At 46.7% G+C, this 18,085-nt stretch overlaps 1 protein-coding gene across 1 annotated transcript; it reads right to left on the minus strand.

Annotated features, from left to right (window-relative positions):
* Nucleotides 1–6,879: 6,879 nt before the first annotated feature.
* On the minus strand, nt 6,880–7,446 carry LAESUDRAFT_760057 (uncharacterized protein; the record flags this gene model as incomplete). The annotated part of the gene is made up of 2 exons (XM_040912684.1): nt 6,880–7,180; nt 7,253–7,446. The coding sequence occupies 2 exons, from the start codon at nt 7,444–7,446 to the stop codon at nt 6,880–6,882; spliced, it is 495 nt and encodes a 164-aa protein (XP_040763241.1).
* Between the last annotated feature and the right edge of the window lie 10,639 nt (nt 7,447–18,085).

Consider the following 18,085-nt stretch of genomic DNA (forward strand, 5'->3'; position numbering starts at 1 on the left):
ATCAGTCTTCATCTGGATAGGGTTGTGAGAAGATCTAGCCTATCCTGTACCTGGCTATACTGTATGCCAGTTGGTAGGGAGATCCTCTGTTGTGGTATCTGCCTATTGGTTTAGGCAGCAAAGTGGTGCCACTATCTTGAGTGGCGAATTGGGTGCTTGCTAGCTTGATGGTCCAATGGGTTCCTTTTCTGGGCAAGTGGCCTGGTGTCACGTGACCAACACCTGACAACTTCCGAATAGGGCAAGTGGCCAGTGTCACGTGACTGGGTGGCTGAATCATGGGCGCTTGGTGGTCATGTGGTAGACACAGTCATGTCCGTGATGTATGTGGCGGCATTGTGCTGTTTGTCCAAATATCCACGTTGCAAGACCAATATGAAGGTTGGCGTCACTCAAATGAGGACTTTAATGGTGCAAAAAGAAAGCTGCCACTTAATACTGTGACACAAGGTGTCTTGGCATCTCCATAGTGACTTGATCGGAGAACGTCCTGATCAGTTTGACCTCGTATTGCTTGACGCCTTCTTCCTTGCCCGCAAAACAAACACTAATGATGCACGTCCGGTTGAGTGTTGGGTGCCAATCGTGCATGCCTGGAATGGGTGGTGGATAGAGAAGAGTGACCCATTGGCTGAAGACACGATGAGGTGAGTCTTCCGAGTAGAGGTGCCAGGCAACCTTCTGGTTATCTCAAGTGAAGACGAAGGCGTGAAAGGTGGCGAAGTCACCCGTGCCCATGTGATGGACATAGAGACGATGGCCATCGCATTTCATGAGAAATGTTAGTGGTGTGGTGATGAAGACATCATAGGGTGATGCCACGTCTGGAGCGATGAGCGATACTTGTTCAGCCACTGAGTTGCTCGAAGACTTGGCCATTCGAGCATACCTTGTCTGCTCAATGATGATGTTGGCTGGTGTGGGTTGCAATCCATTTTTGGGTGAGTCCACGTAGTTGTATGTGGCACCATCATGGTGGGGGTAGCCAGGTTGTTCATCATTGGCATTCCTTGCCTGTTCATCATCTTCACCCCAAGCTCTCCCCATCGTCCAAGATCCTCTCATCATCCAACGACCTGTCTCATCTTCATCATCTCTCCAACGTGCACTCCTCCATGAGTCGGCCAATGCTTCATCACTAAGGTTGGTTGGAGGTGGTAGTTCATCTCCATCATTGTCTAGGAGTAGTCCTGGCTCTGATGTGCTGCGAGTGACGGTGGTGGTGACACAAATGTTGAGCGACATTGGTGGAGGTGGTAGAGTGAAGCAGTTCTCTTTATCTCAAGGGTAGATTTCCTCGTAGAGTTCCCACTCAAGTAGGAGGAGGCGATGGTCCAGTAGAGGGAAAGGAGGACCGCTACTTATACCTCTGAGCAGTCATTCCTCTTCTTCATACCAGTCTGTGATGTGAATATTTGCCATTCCCATATGTTCTTCTGCTGGTATTGTCATTATCCTTGATACGGTACTGTGTATGACACTGAATGCATCCAGAGTGAATGAAAGTGCTGCCGGTAAGATATCAAAGTGTAGCAGATGATCTAGAGCGTACGACGGTGGGAGGATTCCCACTGGAAGCCCGGCGTAAATGGCTGTTAGGATAGTCTGGTGTCGATCTGGCTCTAGCTGGGGCAGGTGAAGTTCCTCCATTAGATACATCGGGTAATTCATTCTCATGAACATTCCCCATGTTTCATCTAGGTCGATATCGACGTCGTCCTCTAGTGTTACCTTTGGCCTGTCCATTTGGAATGGAAATGGGTAAGAAATTCTGATTAGCCCGTTGGGGCGAGGGGTTAGATATGGCTGTTGTCGAGTTGACCTGAAGTCATCCAGGAGGTGGACTTCATGGATGTCATCTGCTCTCTGGATGAGATGGTCCATCATGGTTTGGATGGGTCGTGTTGAATTCAACGTTGGTATGGTCAAAGTCAGCAAGATCCTCAATGGCAAATCCAGCTCCTCTGATAGCGAGATAGACTCCAAGTTGTTGAAAGACCTGTAGCGATGGTCATGAGAGGAATGTGATTCGACATCTTCGAGAACTTCGATGATATGGGTGAGAGTGGTGATAGCGGATTCGAGATAGTTGGGGTTTTGCACAGGCATTGGGACTGAGGATTCAGGCCAAGTTGTGCTCCCTTTTATACTCGTTCAGCAGCTCACTTGCATTACCCATTTCCGTCTCCTTTACCCACAACCTTTCACTGAGTGGATATCCAGCCCATTTTACCAGATATTCGTTCTTGCTGCACCGTAGTCGGTGGCCCATTATAGACTCGATTTCAAATTCTTCTTCTCCTTCGATATGATCTGGAGGCAGTGTTGAATAACTATCCTCATGTGTGCTGGTCTGCTGGTATGGCATAAGAAGTGCAGCATGGAACATGGATGGATCTTCCATGTTGCAGGAAGGTCTAACTTGAATGAGAGAGGTCCCAGAACCTCCTTGATCCTAAATGGTCCTTCTCGCTTCAGCGCTAGCTTGTTCGATTGCTAAGGTCTTTTCAAATTGGTGGCTTCCAGCCAAACCTTGTCTCCTTTCTTGAACGTCGGATATCCTTCTTTGATCCTGGTGGATACACGTGCTTTTGCCTTGATGATTCCTTCTGTGGCCTCCTTGCAGACCATACTAAGAAGTTTGAGTCTTGCATCTACGTCGGGGATCTCGTCCTGAGGGAACAGTTCTGGCATTCCTCAGGGTTCGTAGCCATACCATATATATTTCAAATGGCAACTTCTTCATCACTGAATGAGTATGGAGATTGTGTGCAAACTCTGCTTCAGATCAATATGGTTGCTCTGCACAGTACATTCAGAGATAGGTTTCCAATTCTTGATTCATTCGTTCTATTTCACCATCCGTCTGTGGATGGCAGGCTGTGCTCATGGCCGACTTGATCTTCCGGGCAGTGCACAGTGCTTGAAAGACTTTGGATGTGAATTGTGTTCCATGATCAGAGATGATCTTGTCGGGTAGCCTGAAGCGTTTCCAAACTTGTCGTCTGAATAACTCAGCGATTTCTGAAGCAGTGATCGTCTTCTTGCAGGGACATAGAATTACCCCCTTACTAAGCCCATGGTTTACCATGACCATTATTGAATTGAAGCCTTCGCTTTTCAGTAGATCAGTAATAAAATCCACGCTAACTTGCTTGAAGGGTAGTGCATTGGGCAAAGGGCCTATGGGCTGTAGTGGAACTTTGACCTTGTTTCGAACAGCTTTGGACTGCTGACATGTGGCACATCCATTGATGTAGCTTTGGATGAAGCGATACATTTATGGCCACCAGAAGTCTTTGTGCACTAATTGGTGCATAACCCAGATTCCTGGATGACCATGTGGAGTAGCCTCATGGTATCGTCAAACAATTTCCTTCTTCAAGGCTGTATTATTTGGGATGTATACGCATCCATGGATGGTGATTAGACCATTGTCAGCATCCTTGATGTCATCCTTTGTCATTCCTCGTGGGACTGGAAGTTCTTTCATTAGGCCATCCTGGTACGCAAGTACCGATGGATCTTTTGTTAATGCTTGTCAGATTTGTTCTGCCATATCTGTATCGATTCTGGTAGCAGAATTGCAGGTGACTTGTTGTCCTGTCGATTGTCTAATTCTGACAACCATGAAAGTGCATCTGCTTGCACCATTTGTCGTCCTGGAGTATGGACACTCTTGTAATTGAACATAGACAAGAAGAGTTGCCACCTTCGCTGTCTTGGGTTCAAATCCTGTGGTTGCCTAAAATACGTCAGATTTTTGTGATCTGTGCATATGAGGAATGGCTCCTTTGTGCCGTCGAGATAGTGTCTCCATTCTTTAAGTGCGCGGATGATTCCTAGGAGCTCCTTATCATAGATTTGATAATTTTGTTCCAGATCGGAGAGCGACTTGGAATAATATGCGCAGGCATGGAGATCACCATTATCATCATTCTGCATTAGGACTGCTTCTGTAGCAAAGTCTGATGCATCAGTTTCGATGACAAAAGGCTTGTCTTTGTCTGGCATAACCAGTATTGGTGCTTTGCTGAACTCATTTTTGAGATAGTTGAAAGTGGCTTGTTCTTTGCTTGTCCAATGGAACACATTCCCACCCTTAGTCTTGGTAAGGTCAATTAAGGGTCTTGCAATTTCAGAATAGTTCTGAATGAACTTTCGATAGACGTTGGCGAATCCTAGAAATGCGCATACTCCTTTGACGCCAGTTGGGGCTTCCCATTTGATGATTCCATTGACTTTTGCTGGATCCATTTGAAGTCGTCCTGGAAGGAGAACTAGTCCTAGGAAGTCAGTGCATGTAGTCTTGAACACACATTTCTCCAGCTTGAGATAGAGGTCATTATCGACCATCTTTTTGATGACTCGTTCCAGCTTCTTTTCCAACTCCTTTTCGCTTTCAGCAAGGATGAGGATATCATCCAGATAACATAATAGCCATCTTTCAGTGATTTCTTCTGCGAATATTTCATTCATCATTCACTGAAAGATTGCCGGTGCATTGCACATTCCGAAGAACATGACTGTGGGTTCGAATAATCCACGCTTGGTGATGAAGGCAGCCTTCCACTCATCTCCCTGATGAATTCGGACATTGGTGTATGCTCCGCGAATGTCAAGCTTCATGAAATACTTGGCATGACGGAGTCGATCCATTAGGTCCGATATAAGTGGGAGTGGATAGGCATCCGTAATCGTTCCTTCATTCGCATAGCGGTAGTTCTGGCATGGACGTAGCCCACCGTCTTTCTTTTCTACAAAGAAGAAAGTTGATGCCATTGTGGATTGTGAAGGACAAATATATCCTTTTGCAAGGTTTTCGTCGATAAAGGCATTCATAGCTTCTTCTTCTGGCTTTGATAGGTTATAGACCTTTCCTCATTTAGGAACAAAGTCCAGCTTGAAGTCTATGTTGTGATCATACGATCTATGCGGTGGTAACCATTCCCATGCCTTTTCTTCGAAGATCCATTTGTACTTGAAAAGATATGATGGTATCGTTACATTCTTCTTGGAGTTCTTCTTCTCCTCGAGTGCTTTCTTTTGTGTGAGTTCCTGCACCTTGTTTGATGCCTTCCAGAAGGTATCACCATCTTTCTGCATACGGTGAGGGTCCTTTTTGGAAGTTGTCGTTGGACATTGATTCGCTTCATGTCCCGACTTTCTGCACTGGTAACATAGTCATTTCTTGACTGATGTTTGATTCATTCATTGCAGTGCAAGATATTGCATCTTCCTTTCTCCAGCAGAGCGATGTTCTTTTTCTTTGAGCATAACTTCTTGAAGTAAGCCAGTATCAGGTTGATAGGTGAAAATAGCTTCTTTTTCTCCTATTTCCTGATCCTCCAAGTACAGTGCTCCTTTTATGTATGCAAGCAAGAGGTCTGAATCAACAGTTCCTGCTTCGTCTGGTGCTGGGTCGACATTAGACCAGTCGATCCTTTTCAAGATTCGCTTGGCTTTGTCTTTTTCCTTCTTGGTGATTGGAAGACGAATGGTGTTTCTGTCCTTGAAAGGCCATGGTTCCTCATCCAGTACATCTTCTACATATTGATGGACCTTGACTTCACCTGTTTGCCAATTGATAATTGGGTTGTGATCATGGAGCCACGTATTGCCAATGATCACATCTTCTTTTCCTAAGTCGATGACTAGGAAGTCATCATTCCATTCGTACATTCCTGCATGAACAGTTCCTTTGAACTGTTGGTTTGTAGAGTTGATGGGACTTCCATCGACACTGCAAATCTTGACTTCCTTCTGTGATTTGAGAAGGTGGAGTCCTACTTTCTTCACAAACGATTCATTGATGAATATTCCTTTTGCTCCAGAATTGACTAAGGCTCTTGCTGGAATACTTCGGATTCTTGTGCCATTGTAATCTTGAAAGATGATATTGAGGTATATTTCGCTTCCTCGTTTGATATCGCCTCATATGATTACTTCCTCTGGGACCATTTCTTTGTTTGGATGCCACGAGATCCCAACGCGCATCCAATTCCAAAACTCTCCGGATCATCTTTTTCCATGGGTGGTGGATATCGGCGTGCATATTCATATCTGTCTGTATTGTCTCCAAATTCCAGAAGATCATCGAGATGGGGCATCGTCATGTTGCATTTCTTAATACAGTCTCCTCGCATTTTAAGTGCATCTTCCCGTCGTATCCTGGCAAGTTCTTCTTTGGGGGATGAATCTTTGAACCACATATGACTCTTCTTCCAAGTCACTAGATTTGTTCTTGGTTCGCCTGACTTTGCGAACTGTTTTGGGTTTGACAGGGCGAGTTCTTCATACCCTGTGAACAACTGTTTCTTGTTTGGATACTTCTTCAGAGTCTGATGATTCAGACTCTGATTCTTCCTGTTCTGACTCCTCTGAGCTATCCTCTGAGTTACTTTCTTTAACCCTTTTTACTTGTCGGTGTTTCTTCTCTGTTCCCTTGGAGTAAGATTTAGTCAGCTTGGAAGTCTTTCGTCATCTGCCAGGTCCGGAGTATTTCTTCGTCCTGGAATTGGACGTCTTGGTCTTGGCATATGAAGTTGTCTTTCCTGAACGATCTGGTGCCGGATCATATTCTGGACTTGTGCATTGTGCTGCGATGTGTCCTGATCTTCTGCAGTTGTAGCAGAGTCCATCCACAGAACGTTTCTGATGGGTTTCTTGGGAGATCCAGTCAACGTCCATGTCATCAGGGTCCTTCTCCGCCCTTCTTTTGCTTCCTGAAGAGCCTGAAATGAACTTAAAGATATTTGTCTTCCTGCTATGAATGTCTTGTAGGTCTGTGACCTTTCTTGCGGCCTTGCACGCTGTTGCATAGGTCGTTGGTGGACTTTCGATGATGAAGACTTTTTCTGCAAGTTTCTCATTAAGGCCTCACTTGAAGTGGATGAGCTTGGCGTATTCGTCATCGATTTTGGCATATGGGTAGAGGATATCGAGATTTCCGATATACTCGTCGACGGTTTGCTTGTCCTGCCTGTACTTTCCTTCGAGAAGTACTTGCCAGGCTTGGTCCTTGGTTGTGACACCTCCATACTTTTCGATAAGTGTCATCTTGAAGTCTTGGTACATTCCAAGATTGCTGTGTTTTGCCATTTGGTTGGCTTCCCATAACTTGGCCCACTTTCCCACTGTGGATGAGGAGTCGATTTGGGAGAGGACGAAGGCAATTTTGCTGAAGTCATCATTGTAGACTCCCGCATTTGCCTGTAGGTATCATTCCACATTTCGGAGGAACGATGCATACTCTCGCTTGTCTCCCTTAAACTCCTTGATTTTTCCCATCTTCTTTTTCCGTGCCACTGGCTGCTTGGGTATTGCTCCCTGATATTGTGCGTAGAGTCCCAATGCTTGTTGGTACTCATTCCAGATGATGTCAGTGCAGGTTCCGAGATGGACGGGTGGTCCGAGAGCCGGGTCATATCGTGCATGTGTAGCCATACTTCCTGAGAACTGAAAGCTACCGGTTGGTCTTGATCCAGTTGAAACTGAACGTGTGATTCCAGGTGCATTGGGTAGGTGGGGTGGCTGGTCCCTTCTGAGGTGTGTGATTTCTGGAGAACCTGGTCTAGCAGTACTATCCGAGATAGATCTCTCGAGCGGAACTGCTCTTGTTCCAAGGAGATTAACTGGCTGTAATCCACTGGTTTCCTGTGAACACCCTTTCTGTCGTTCAACTTGGATTGCTTCTCCTTGTGGAAGTTCTGTTGCTTTGTCGAAGCCTCATAGAGATTCTTCATCAAAGTTTTCCCTTCCACGAAAAACTCGTCTTATTTCTTCAATCTTACCCTCGAGCTGCTCTAGCCTCGGACGATCTGTTGGTTCGTAGGCTCATCCTAGCCTGAATTGAAGTCGAAGTTGAACCGCTTCTGTCAACTTTCTTTTGTAGAGGTCTGTTAACTCCTCTGTGGTGGTGTCACTGATCGTAAATTGTGGTACTTCTTCGTCAGAAGTTACCGGTCGTGTTTCTGGTGTATCTTCCTCAGATACTTGGTCGGGTTCCTGTGCAGCCCACGTTTTGAATCTTGTCTTGACCTAAGATTCCTCAATTGCCTTTCCTGGGAAGGGCTTTTAGCATGTCTTCACCATGTGCCTCAGATGAGGGCTTCTCTTCTGGATTACCACACGAGTAATCGCTAGTGCTTGAGTTCGTTCCTGTAACAAAAACTCCGCACTCCTGCCTTTTGATCTTTGGTGGCCCTTAACCAATCATGTACACTTTTTGATTTGCCTGGTAGCGTCAACCAGTCAGAGTCCTAGTCTTCTTTTCTAGACCTCGGATATCCTGTGCTCACTTTTTAAAGTGCCCAGCTAGTCACTTCGAACTCCTGCCTACTCCCGTTTGAGCGCTCAGTCATTCTGGCTTTTGATTTCCTCTGCTTGGTGTCCTATAACCAATCATCCTTCCTATCTGCATTTTCTCGATTGAAAACTGGCCTCGGCAAAGTCTGGGTGCATTCTTTCAGTGGACCTTTACCAGCATCTTCTGTATACCCAGTGCCTCCAGTGAGGATGGGGCTCAAGTCGACACTGCCTCTTGCAGGTACCTTGCCATAACAAGTACCCAGGTTCTGCTTCTATAAGATGCTCCTGTCTGGTAAAGTACTGTCACAACAGCTACTTCAGAGTGGTTCTCCCTGTTTTTCCCTCCGTGGGTGAAGAACTGTCACAACAGCTACTTCAGAGTGGTTCTCCCTGTTTTTCCAAGTGGTGTATAGGCCACAGCATGCACTGAGTTCCCTAGAATTGGATAGCCCTGTTTGAGGACTTGATGGATTTGGTTTTCTGTAGCATCCAAGTAGACACCACTTCTCATAAGTGGTTCTAAACCTCAACAGGTTGATCTGTAGAAAAACCTCTTTCAAATGTTATGAAGCATTCCCTGCTAGAACGTTCAGAACCACGTGTGCTTTCTCACACATACTAGTCCACAACGTTGACAGAGGCTTAGATATAGAATATACCTAATGCCTCCAATAGTCAGGCAGACTATTAGCAGGGTTTATAGTGTTGTCAATGTCTAGTAGATGATGTAGCCGTGAGGTCCTCACTCTACCCTTGCTAGGCCTTGGCCACTACAGTTACTGCACATTCACCCGCAGGTTACTAGGTTCACTGTTCTGACTCTAGCAAGTGTACGAGCTTACTACCTCTTGAGAGCGAGTACGATTGCATGAGGGTTCTAGAACTGAGAACGTTCAGAGTGGAAGAGGTTATCTTCCAGCTGTTGCTCTGCCCCTTTATATAGTCGCAGACCTATAGTCTGGGGTACTAGTACAAGGGGTATCCTACAGCTATTCATAGAGTAAATGAAATAGACCGAGACAAATACTAACCGCTGCGAGCCAGGTAATTGGTGAGCTATTTGTTAGTATAATATGAAATAGAAACCTGAAACACGAAGGTCTTGTTTGCATGACCTGAGTGAGTAAATCATGAAAACGAAAAACTGCTAACCCTAGAATATGTCCACAAGACCTATGAACCATAAATAGTAAGTGTCACGTGCAACGTAAACTGTCACATGACCATGAAGTGCTGAAACTGTAACACCCACATGCAGCCAAAGCACCAATCAGGGTTGTTACATTTGGTGGAAAACACTTCGAACTATCCTCATACGAAGTTGCACCAATATCCACACACAGATTCAACATGTCTGACCACCCAGACGAGTTCTTCCTATATCATAAAATGACAGATAACGTCAAATCACCGAAAAAATCCTCAAATGAAGCAGCAGGATGGGATTTTTATGCAGCAGAAACGCATGAAGGCCCTCCGCATTCACGAGCTGTGGTAGGAATGGGAGTCACAATTGACCCTCCTAAACATACCTATACACGAATAGCTCCACACAGCGGACTGGCTGCATGAGGAATTGACGTGGGCACAGGAGTCGTTGACCCTGATTACACTGGAGAACTCAAGGTCGTACTGGTTAACACAATGGATTTCGTATTTTCGGTCAAGCCAGGAGACAGGATAGCCTAAATAATCTTCGAGTATTATGCCGAAGGGCTTCCCTCCTGGAGCTACCAACCGTTGCGAGCAACAAAAAGAGAAAATAAAGGTTTTGGCTCCTCAGGACAATGAGCCTTGAGAGGGGGGTGGTATCACAGATTTTCACCACAAAGTCTGCACGTGACTTTTCTCATGCCACAGATCATGTGCTTCACCAATATCTCATGCCACTCAGCCACAGACGTGACGTGTAGAGATCAGGTGATAGTCCACATCACATATTATGGTCCAGACCAGCGGATGATATGGTCAGACCTGTCTATTCCAGGATACAATAGAGGCACCCATTTGGAAATAAAGGGAACAAGGACTATTGTTCGGGATTGTCTAGGTAATCAGCTCAAGGTATAGCCGTTACCATGATAGGATGAATTGTCTCACCATTGCTACGGGAGAACATTGATCTTCTCACCTATTGTTCTACTTACGGATAGATCTTCCCACTTATTGTTTCATGTATAGCTTAGTCGCCTAGATACGTAGATAGCCAATCATCTATTTTGTAGTAGTGATATGATGAAGGTTATGTAATCAGGCTCCTGTACACGTATATAAGGCCAGCATGTAGAGGATGAAACTTCAGATTGTTTCTCCTCATCTACCACTGTAGCACCTACTAAGCTCACAAGCTCCTGCATATATCTTTCCACCCTTCCATACGCTTGCTTCACCAACAAGTGAGTGTTCAGCTCTCAAGCCACTATTGGGATCAGGGGATCAGGGCAGCACGTTCCATGTGACTGATCCTTTTTTAGTCTCGTTGATCTCTTGTCCAGCGGTGCTGTGACACAACCGGTTCATATGGTGTATAATGCACTTCCTCCACTGCGAGATGATATGGACGATGTCGTCGCGATCCTCTTCACTGGGTCTTGTAAACCTGTCGAGGCTGATTTTAAATGCATGCCTCTGATGGTGCGTCACAGTTCAGTTCTCTCGGTGCTTCAGTGGCTGAAACTGAACCACAGCGATTATGCGGACATAGAGATTTTGATGTTCAACTTACAGCAATACGCTGAGAATGAGCCCCCCATCACAGTTTTTCATCGGCCTTCAGATGGTATGACTCCATCAGAAGCTATGTCTGTTCATGAAATTGATGATGAGCGAGGTTCATCCTCAGGTCCATGTCCATTCGTTATGCATGATTTGTCTTCAGCTGACATATCAACAATGTCTTATCAAATGTGAATTGCCACAGCATTGCGCTACTTCTCAAATGGAGGAGGCGTGCTCATGGTTGGTCACTCAGCAGATCCTGAAAGTATATATATCACAACCCGAGGTTGTTCCCAAGTATGTTTTCGTGGCTTTTTTCTTATGGTCTTGATGCATTCAAAAACATTTTGCAGAGGTCCCGCATCGATGGCAAGGCTCACGTCCACCATTTATTATCTTATGCTGATAGGCAGTTTCAGACAGATTACTTTTTTCCTTTTGTTGTGTTCAATCACGAGCAGATCCGGTGCTCTTCTCGTGGTGGCTACCTTCTAACAGAATATATCAATTTCTCTTCCATTGCAGAGTCGATTCTATCATTGAACTGAGATGCATTGGACAGTCTGATCACATGTTCTGCAGATGGTAAATATGTAATGCCCGAATCTGACGATGAGAAGAAATGCTTCGATTTGTTGCACATACTAGATTGTGTCACACAGCACGTAGATGGGTCCTCTGCTAAACGTAAACTTCTTCAATCGGAGCTGCGTTCATTGATTATTGCATGTAATGTGCCTTTTTTTATACATTTATTTGTATACTGTGCTATGTGCGGTTGAGTGAGGTAAATACAAAAGAGGACTACGTGAGGAAGTGTCGACACATAGACTAAGAGTGAACTGAGTGAGGCATGCAGTGGGTGCTGCAAGAAAAACCTGATCACCCAGAATCAGGGGGCATGAGGGCTGCAGCAGAGAAAGCACAGGTAGCGGAGATAAATGAAATGAAGTGATGGAGACTGGTTGGGTGATTTCACAGCTGATGCAGGTCCAGGAGAGTGGGCATGGGGTTGTGGAAGAGCAGGTGCCAGACGTGCCCATGTCACGGGCAACGCAACATGGTATGAGTGCGTGTACTGGGGGTTAATTAAATCACATATGCAGGGTGCATCATGATAATCAGGCTCCTCCACAGCCTTTCTTTGAGCATTAAGGGAGCCTTCATACTGAGGGTGGGATTTTGTGCCACATTTCGATCACTACCATGTGTTCGATCATGATGCGATCACACAGTTTTGAAACTCCACAATCTTAATTGCCCCCAATGCCCTACGACAGCTGCAAGAAAATATCTGTAAACAACGGAGTGATCGCATCATATTTCTCCATATAGTAGTGGTGCTTGCCGGAGATTGTAGAATTAGATTAGGGTTAAGGTGGCAAATATGTTTCATTCAGGTGCTGAAGTGCCTTATTCTGATTCTATGATTGCCACATCTCCACAATATGCTGCACTGCTGCCCCCAGAAGAGATAAGAAAGAAGATCTTCACCAGGCTCAGTGACAATCCATGCCTCTGGTAAGCACAAGTAGCATGGAAATTACTGAAGGGCAAGAAGGATGTCATTGCCATGGCTCTGACAGCTTCAGGCAAGTCACTGGCATCTGGATGGCATTGCTGTTCCCAGAAGATGGAGTACAGATACAGATGTATGATTTTGGTGAAACACATGCAATAATAAGATGGTGGGGCCATGAGCATCGCCACAGCATAACATCTTCAAAGAAAATACGAGACAGGGCACTTATTCTGCATTGTATGTGGCACCAATGGCCACAGCACTGCAGACTCCACATGCCCCGTGTGGAAAGACTATCACATTCCCATCTCACACACAAACCCTTCTTTATGAATCTCACAACCGCTCATTTGAATGTGGCCCGATCTAATCCATGCATCCACGGTTTCATTTCCTCATCCTCTTATGATATCTATTTCCTTCAAGAGCCATGGTGGGGGCAAATCGGGATCGATACCCCCCATGGTTCTGAGACTGGTGCTACTATCTATGATCACGTTAATGTTCAGCTCTATGGCCTGGACGTCTTTCACTTTCACTTAATCACTGTGTTGCCATGACTTCGGGCTAGCATCTTGGTCCGGCATGCACTTCTGGACACATATCATATCTCCATGCGCACTGACCTAGTCATGGTTCATTTTGTGTCACGTCTTGACCTCACCTTATCCTACTTGGCCATTAATTGCTATAATGAGGGACCACAGTCTCAGCACTGTGTTCTACCCATACTATATAACCTCCCCCTACCACCTAAGGTGAACCTCCTTGTCGCAGGTGATTTCAACCTTCATCATCCCCTTTGGTCCTGGACGGGTCATGCAATGTGACCACTCTCACCTGCCTCATCCACCTTTACCCAGTAGCTTGAGTGCGAATCGCTGGCGATACTTAATGACCTCGATCAACCCATCCAAATGGTCGATGGCAACCTGCTCTCAGGTACAATCATAGACCTCATCTGCACAACCTCTGGTGAACACTTTCATGTTCATGGGGTCACTGCCACCCTCACCCCTTTTGAGTCTGATCATGCTCTGCTAACCTCTGTTCTCTCACACACTACCCACCCAATCAAGATTGATCTAGGTTTCAGAATTGATGTATCCAAGTGTGAAGAATGGGAGCAGTGCCTCAATCGAGAACTTGCGCTCTCCCTGCTGCCATCCACCTATTCCACCACCAATGACCTCAAGGCTGGAGCCCAGGCCTTGCTGCAGGCAATGACCATGGCTAGTTGTGAGGCTTTTTCATGCTGCACGCATGCCCACTGAGCCTCCCAACTCTGGTGAAACGATGCATGCAACATCGCGCGTGCTCACATCCAGAATGCCCACACTGATGATGAGCGCTGAGCTGCCAAACTAATGCTCTCATTGGTCATCTGACAAGCCCGAAAAGACTGGACCCATGAGGCCGTTGCTCAGCTACAGCGCACTAACCCTTGACAGCTCACCTCCTGGACCAAAGGAGTGCAAATGCCCCCACTGCCTGTCATCCAACTGGGTGATGAAGTGGGCTTGCTGCCATCAGACGTGGGACGTCTGCTCACTCAATTCTATTTTCCTCCTTCTCCTCCACTCCCTGATTTGCCTCCACTTTTTACTTCAGTGCCTCTGACAGCGAGGCCAGACCACCCCCTCCTTTTGTCTGAAGTGACGAATGCCATAGAGGCAGCTTCAAATTACTCTGCACCCAGGGTGTCTGGCACATCCTGGCAGCTTTTAAAATGCATATGGCAGTCTGGTACACAGGATCTGCTCTTTACCTTCCTCTCTGCTTCCTTGCACATGGGATATCTCCCCACAATGCTGCGGGTGGTGGCAGTCATGTATCTACCTAAACCAGGCAAGGCTGACTACACTGTCCCCAAAGCCCACCGCCCGATCGCACTCTTGGAAACCTTGAGTAAGGTCCTTGAGAAGGTGGTCTCCACGCGCTTCAACTTTTAGATTGGTATGCACAATCTTGTGCCTGGGTCACAGTTTGGTGGGTGGGGCCAGCATTCTGTCATGGATGCTGGTCTCGTCCTCACACATCACATTCGCACAGCATGGGAGAACAGTTTCTCCATGATCCTTCTCTGCATGGATGTCGAAGGCTATCATAATAACATCTGACATGATGTTCTTCATTCTGCTTTGCTCTCGATGGGCTTTCCAGACAATGAGGTCCATTGGACCATGTCCTTTCTTTCTTCTCACATGGTATGGCCCAAGCTCAATTCAGAGCTGGGACCATCATATCCAGTTGCTGCTTTGGGCATTTCACAAGGCTCACCTCTATTACCCATCCTTTCTACTATTTATTCTTCTCCACTTTACGTGAACCTCAATCCATTTGTGCATCCCCAGCAGTCTTCTGCCGGCTATGTTGATGACTTTGTGTTGCTTATTGTCTCTCCCTCCCTGAATGAGAATGCGGCTACCATACAGTGAACACTGCTGCATGTGGGCAGAACCCTGCACCAGCTCAGGCTCACCATTGGCATGGCCAAAACTGAGCTAATACACTTTACCTCTCCCCATTGCTCTCTCGATGTCAACCCTTCACTGCAGGTCCAGTGGGAGGAACGTACCATCAACCTTCAACCTGCTTCATATCTCCAGTGGCTCGGCATCTGATATGACTGTCACCTTACATTCACGCACCACATCTGGGTCATGGCTTCCAGGGCTTCATTCCGAGTTGCTGCCTTCCGCATGCTTGCTAACACTCAGCGTGGCATGACAGTCATGCAAGCCTGCTTACTTTACCTAACCACTGTACTTCCCATACTCACATTTGGTAGCCCCATGTGGTACAACCCACGGGGACCACACCACCTTTTTAAGCCCCTGGAAAGGGTACAAAATGATGTGCTCAGGTGGTTCATGGGTGCCTGGAGGTCCACACCCCATCACGTCCTCAATCTCATTTCGAGCATCCTACCACTGCGGCAACAGCTTGACAAGCTCAATGGCCTCACAGCTGCCCACCTCCTCACCCTCCTCATGTCTCACCCAGTAATCCAGTGCCTGGCAGCAAATTGTGCCATTTACCCACCAAACTTCTCACTCCTCAACCCTGCCATGTCAGTTCACTATGGCACTAGTGCAGTCGACATACTCGAGGAAGCACTCCCTGAACAGGCCATGCACCTTGATCCATGACTGCAACCCTCTTGGAAACCTGCACATCCCTGGGGTGCAAGGGTTCAGATCTGCATCCTGCTGATGCGCAGCGAGAATGGCTGACCAACAGAAGCACAAGGAGGACCCCAATTTTGGCAAAGTTATGCCAGCAAGGTGATGAACTGGTCGGTACTATTGCCACTGCAGGAGTCATTTACCACAAAGCAGTGAAAATGAAGTGCTGTGGAAAGGCTCTCCCATCCTGGAGCTGCACCGATGCTTCTGAACTCCAGAAGGGCTCGGCAAACTTAGTGGTGGCAACGGCATCAGGCAGTACACACCCAAAAGACCGGGGCAAAGTACTGCCATCATGGCAAAGATGTGCGAAGGCTGCCCAGCCAAGCCAACATGAGTGAAACGTGTTTGATGCAGGTTAATGGTCAGATCCGGTATCTCAAACAGGAACACAACTATGTCACAAGTTTCAGCTGATGTCTTACTCGTTTCAGTCTTTCTCTTACTATACTTAGTTTAATCACCCAAGCAGGCAAACTCTCAGCAGTGGCCTGCTAGGGAGGTATATATGTAAGCCTATCACATGTACATACCAAAACAATCAAATTGGGAGGAGCTCGAGTCTCCTAGCTCACAGTTTATGTCTCAGCACTTCATCTCTCAGCCAGCAGCTTGTTTCTCTTGCCTTAACTATGGTCACTAGGCACATTTTCGCAGTTTCAGCTAAGTCTCAGCTCCAATTCCAGCACACTTCATCATCATTACATCATCAGGCCCAGCCCACCTAGCAACTGAAGATATCCCATCACACTCCCACGCTATGTTACCCCTTTCAGCCCTACGTTTCCAGGACTCCTCAGAACCTATCTGAGGTCTCACTCTTATTGACTTAGACATCAGTGCTCTGACGTCCTCCGATCAGAAATGCATATACGATCAGGTCCGACCTGCCTTCTTGTGACAATATTGCATTCCCGATCAGCTCCAGGCCATTTCTAGCCTCAGACAGTGGTTTCATCCCAAGTATCTTCACACATCAGACTTAGTCGGGCTTCTCCGCCTGCCTCTGATCAGCATTCCACATATGATCAGCTCTGCTCCACCTCGCTGCGATCAAAACACATTTGCGATCAAGTCTGATGGTCCCACGCTTGGAGCCCTTTCCAAATACAGCCTTTTCTTCCCACACAACCCTGATTCCTTTTTCAAGGCTCAATATTGGCTGCCCACACCGTCATTTGCTGATCTAGTGATTATTGGCCACATCTGCATGCTATCCCAGTTCATTACCAATTCAATTACCATCCCTATTGCCAGTAGCTTCAAGAAACTAAACCAGCTCACAGCAAACCCTCGCCAAAGTCATCTCCCACATACACCCCACACAAGTGGACCCCAGATTAGTGTTGGAGTAGCACGAGGCCAGGAGCACCACAGACGCATCACCGTCACCCACCAAGGATGATTCAGCTGACTATCTCTGTACTTTTTTCTATTCCACTATGCACTCATCTATTTCTTCCCCTCATGCCCTGTGGGTGTTCACTGATGGCTCTCAAGTTGCCCAACCTGATGCAGCCTCTAAAAACTGGAGAGCAGGTGCAGGTGCATGCATCATTCATCAGGGTGTGGTCAAGTATGAGTGGGCCTGGGGCTTGGGCCACCAGGCAGAGGTTCACGATGCCAAACTCTGCACTATAGCAGCGGTCATCAGCCGCTTTGTCAGTTTTCTGGTGTCCTACCCCATGATCATGCACATATACCTCTGTGCAGACAACCGTGCCACCCTTTCCAACATTCTGTCACTGAGCCCGCATAACAGCCAGCCTTTTTTTATTCACTTTTGGGCACTTCTTGCTCCCATCATGGAGTGCCATCCTCATTTACAACTTTCTTTGCTTTGGGTACCTGGGCACAGGGATGTACTGGGAAATGAAGTGGCAGACCGTCTTGCTAAGGCAGGCATGTCCCTATCCAATAGTGTCCTACCCACCTTAACGTTGACCAGGTACTGGATGCGTGAGCGAGCGACCACCTCCTGGCAAGTCGAATTTCATTTCACTGATCATCTCACTGCTATATGGTCCTGTCACAAAGCACAAAGCACTTAACCCAATTAAGGGCAAGTCTGCTTGTGTGACCTGCACAAATGATCCACATAAAAAGGTTGCCCTAAGGCTAACCTGGAAAAGCCTGCCACAAGGGCTAGGCTGAGGACACGCACAGTGACATACAATCAGCAATCAAGGCAAAGCTCCAATGCATGGCCTTGCACAAAAGGTGAAAGGGGGGAGCTGGCCTGCTGGCCGCATACAATAGTTGAATGAATCTAAGGTCTTCCCTTAGATCCTCATGTGCTTATATACATGTAGTGGTGGACCCTGGGTACCCTAACTATGGTGTACTT

This window comes from Laetiporus sulphureus (genome assembly GCF_001632365.1).
Source record: "Laetiporus sulphureus 93-53 unplaced genomic scaffold LAESUscaffold_25, whole genome shotgun sequence".
Lineage (NCBI taxonomy): Eukaryota > Fungi > Basidiomycota > Agaricomycetes > Polyporales > Laetiporaceae > Laetiporus > Laetiporus sulphureus.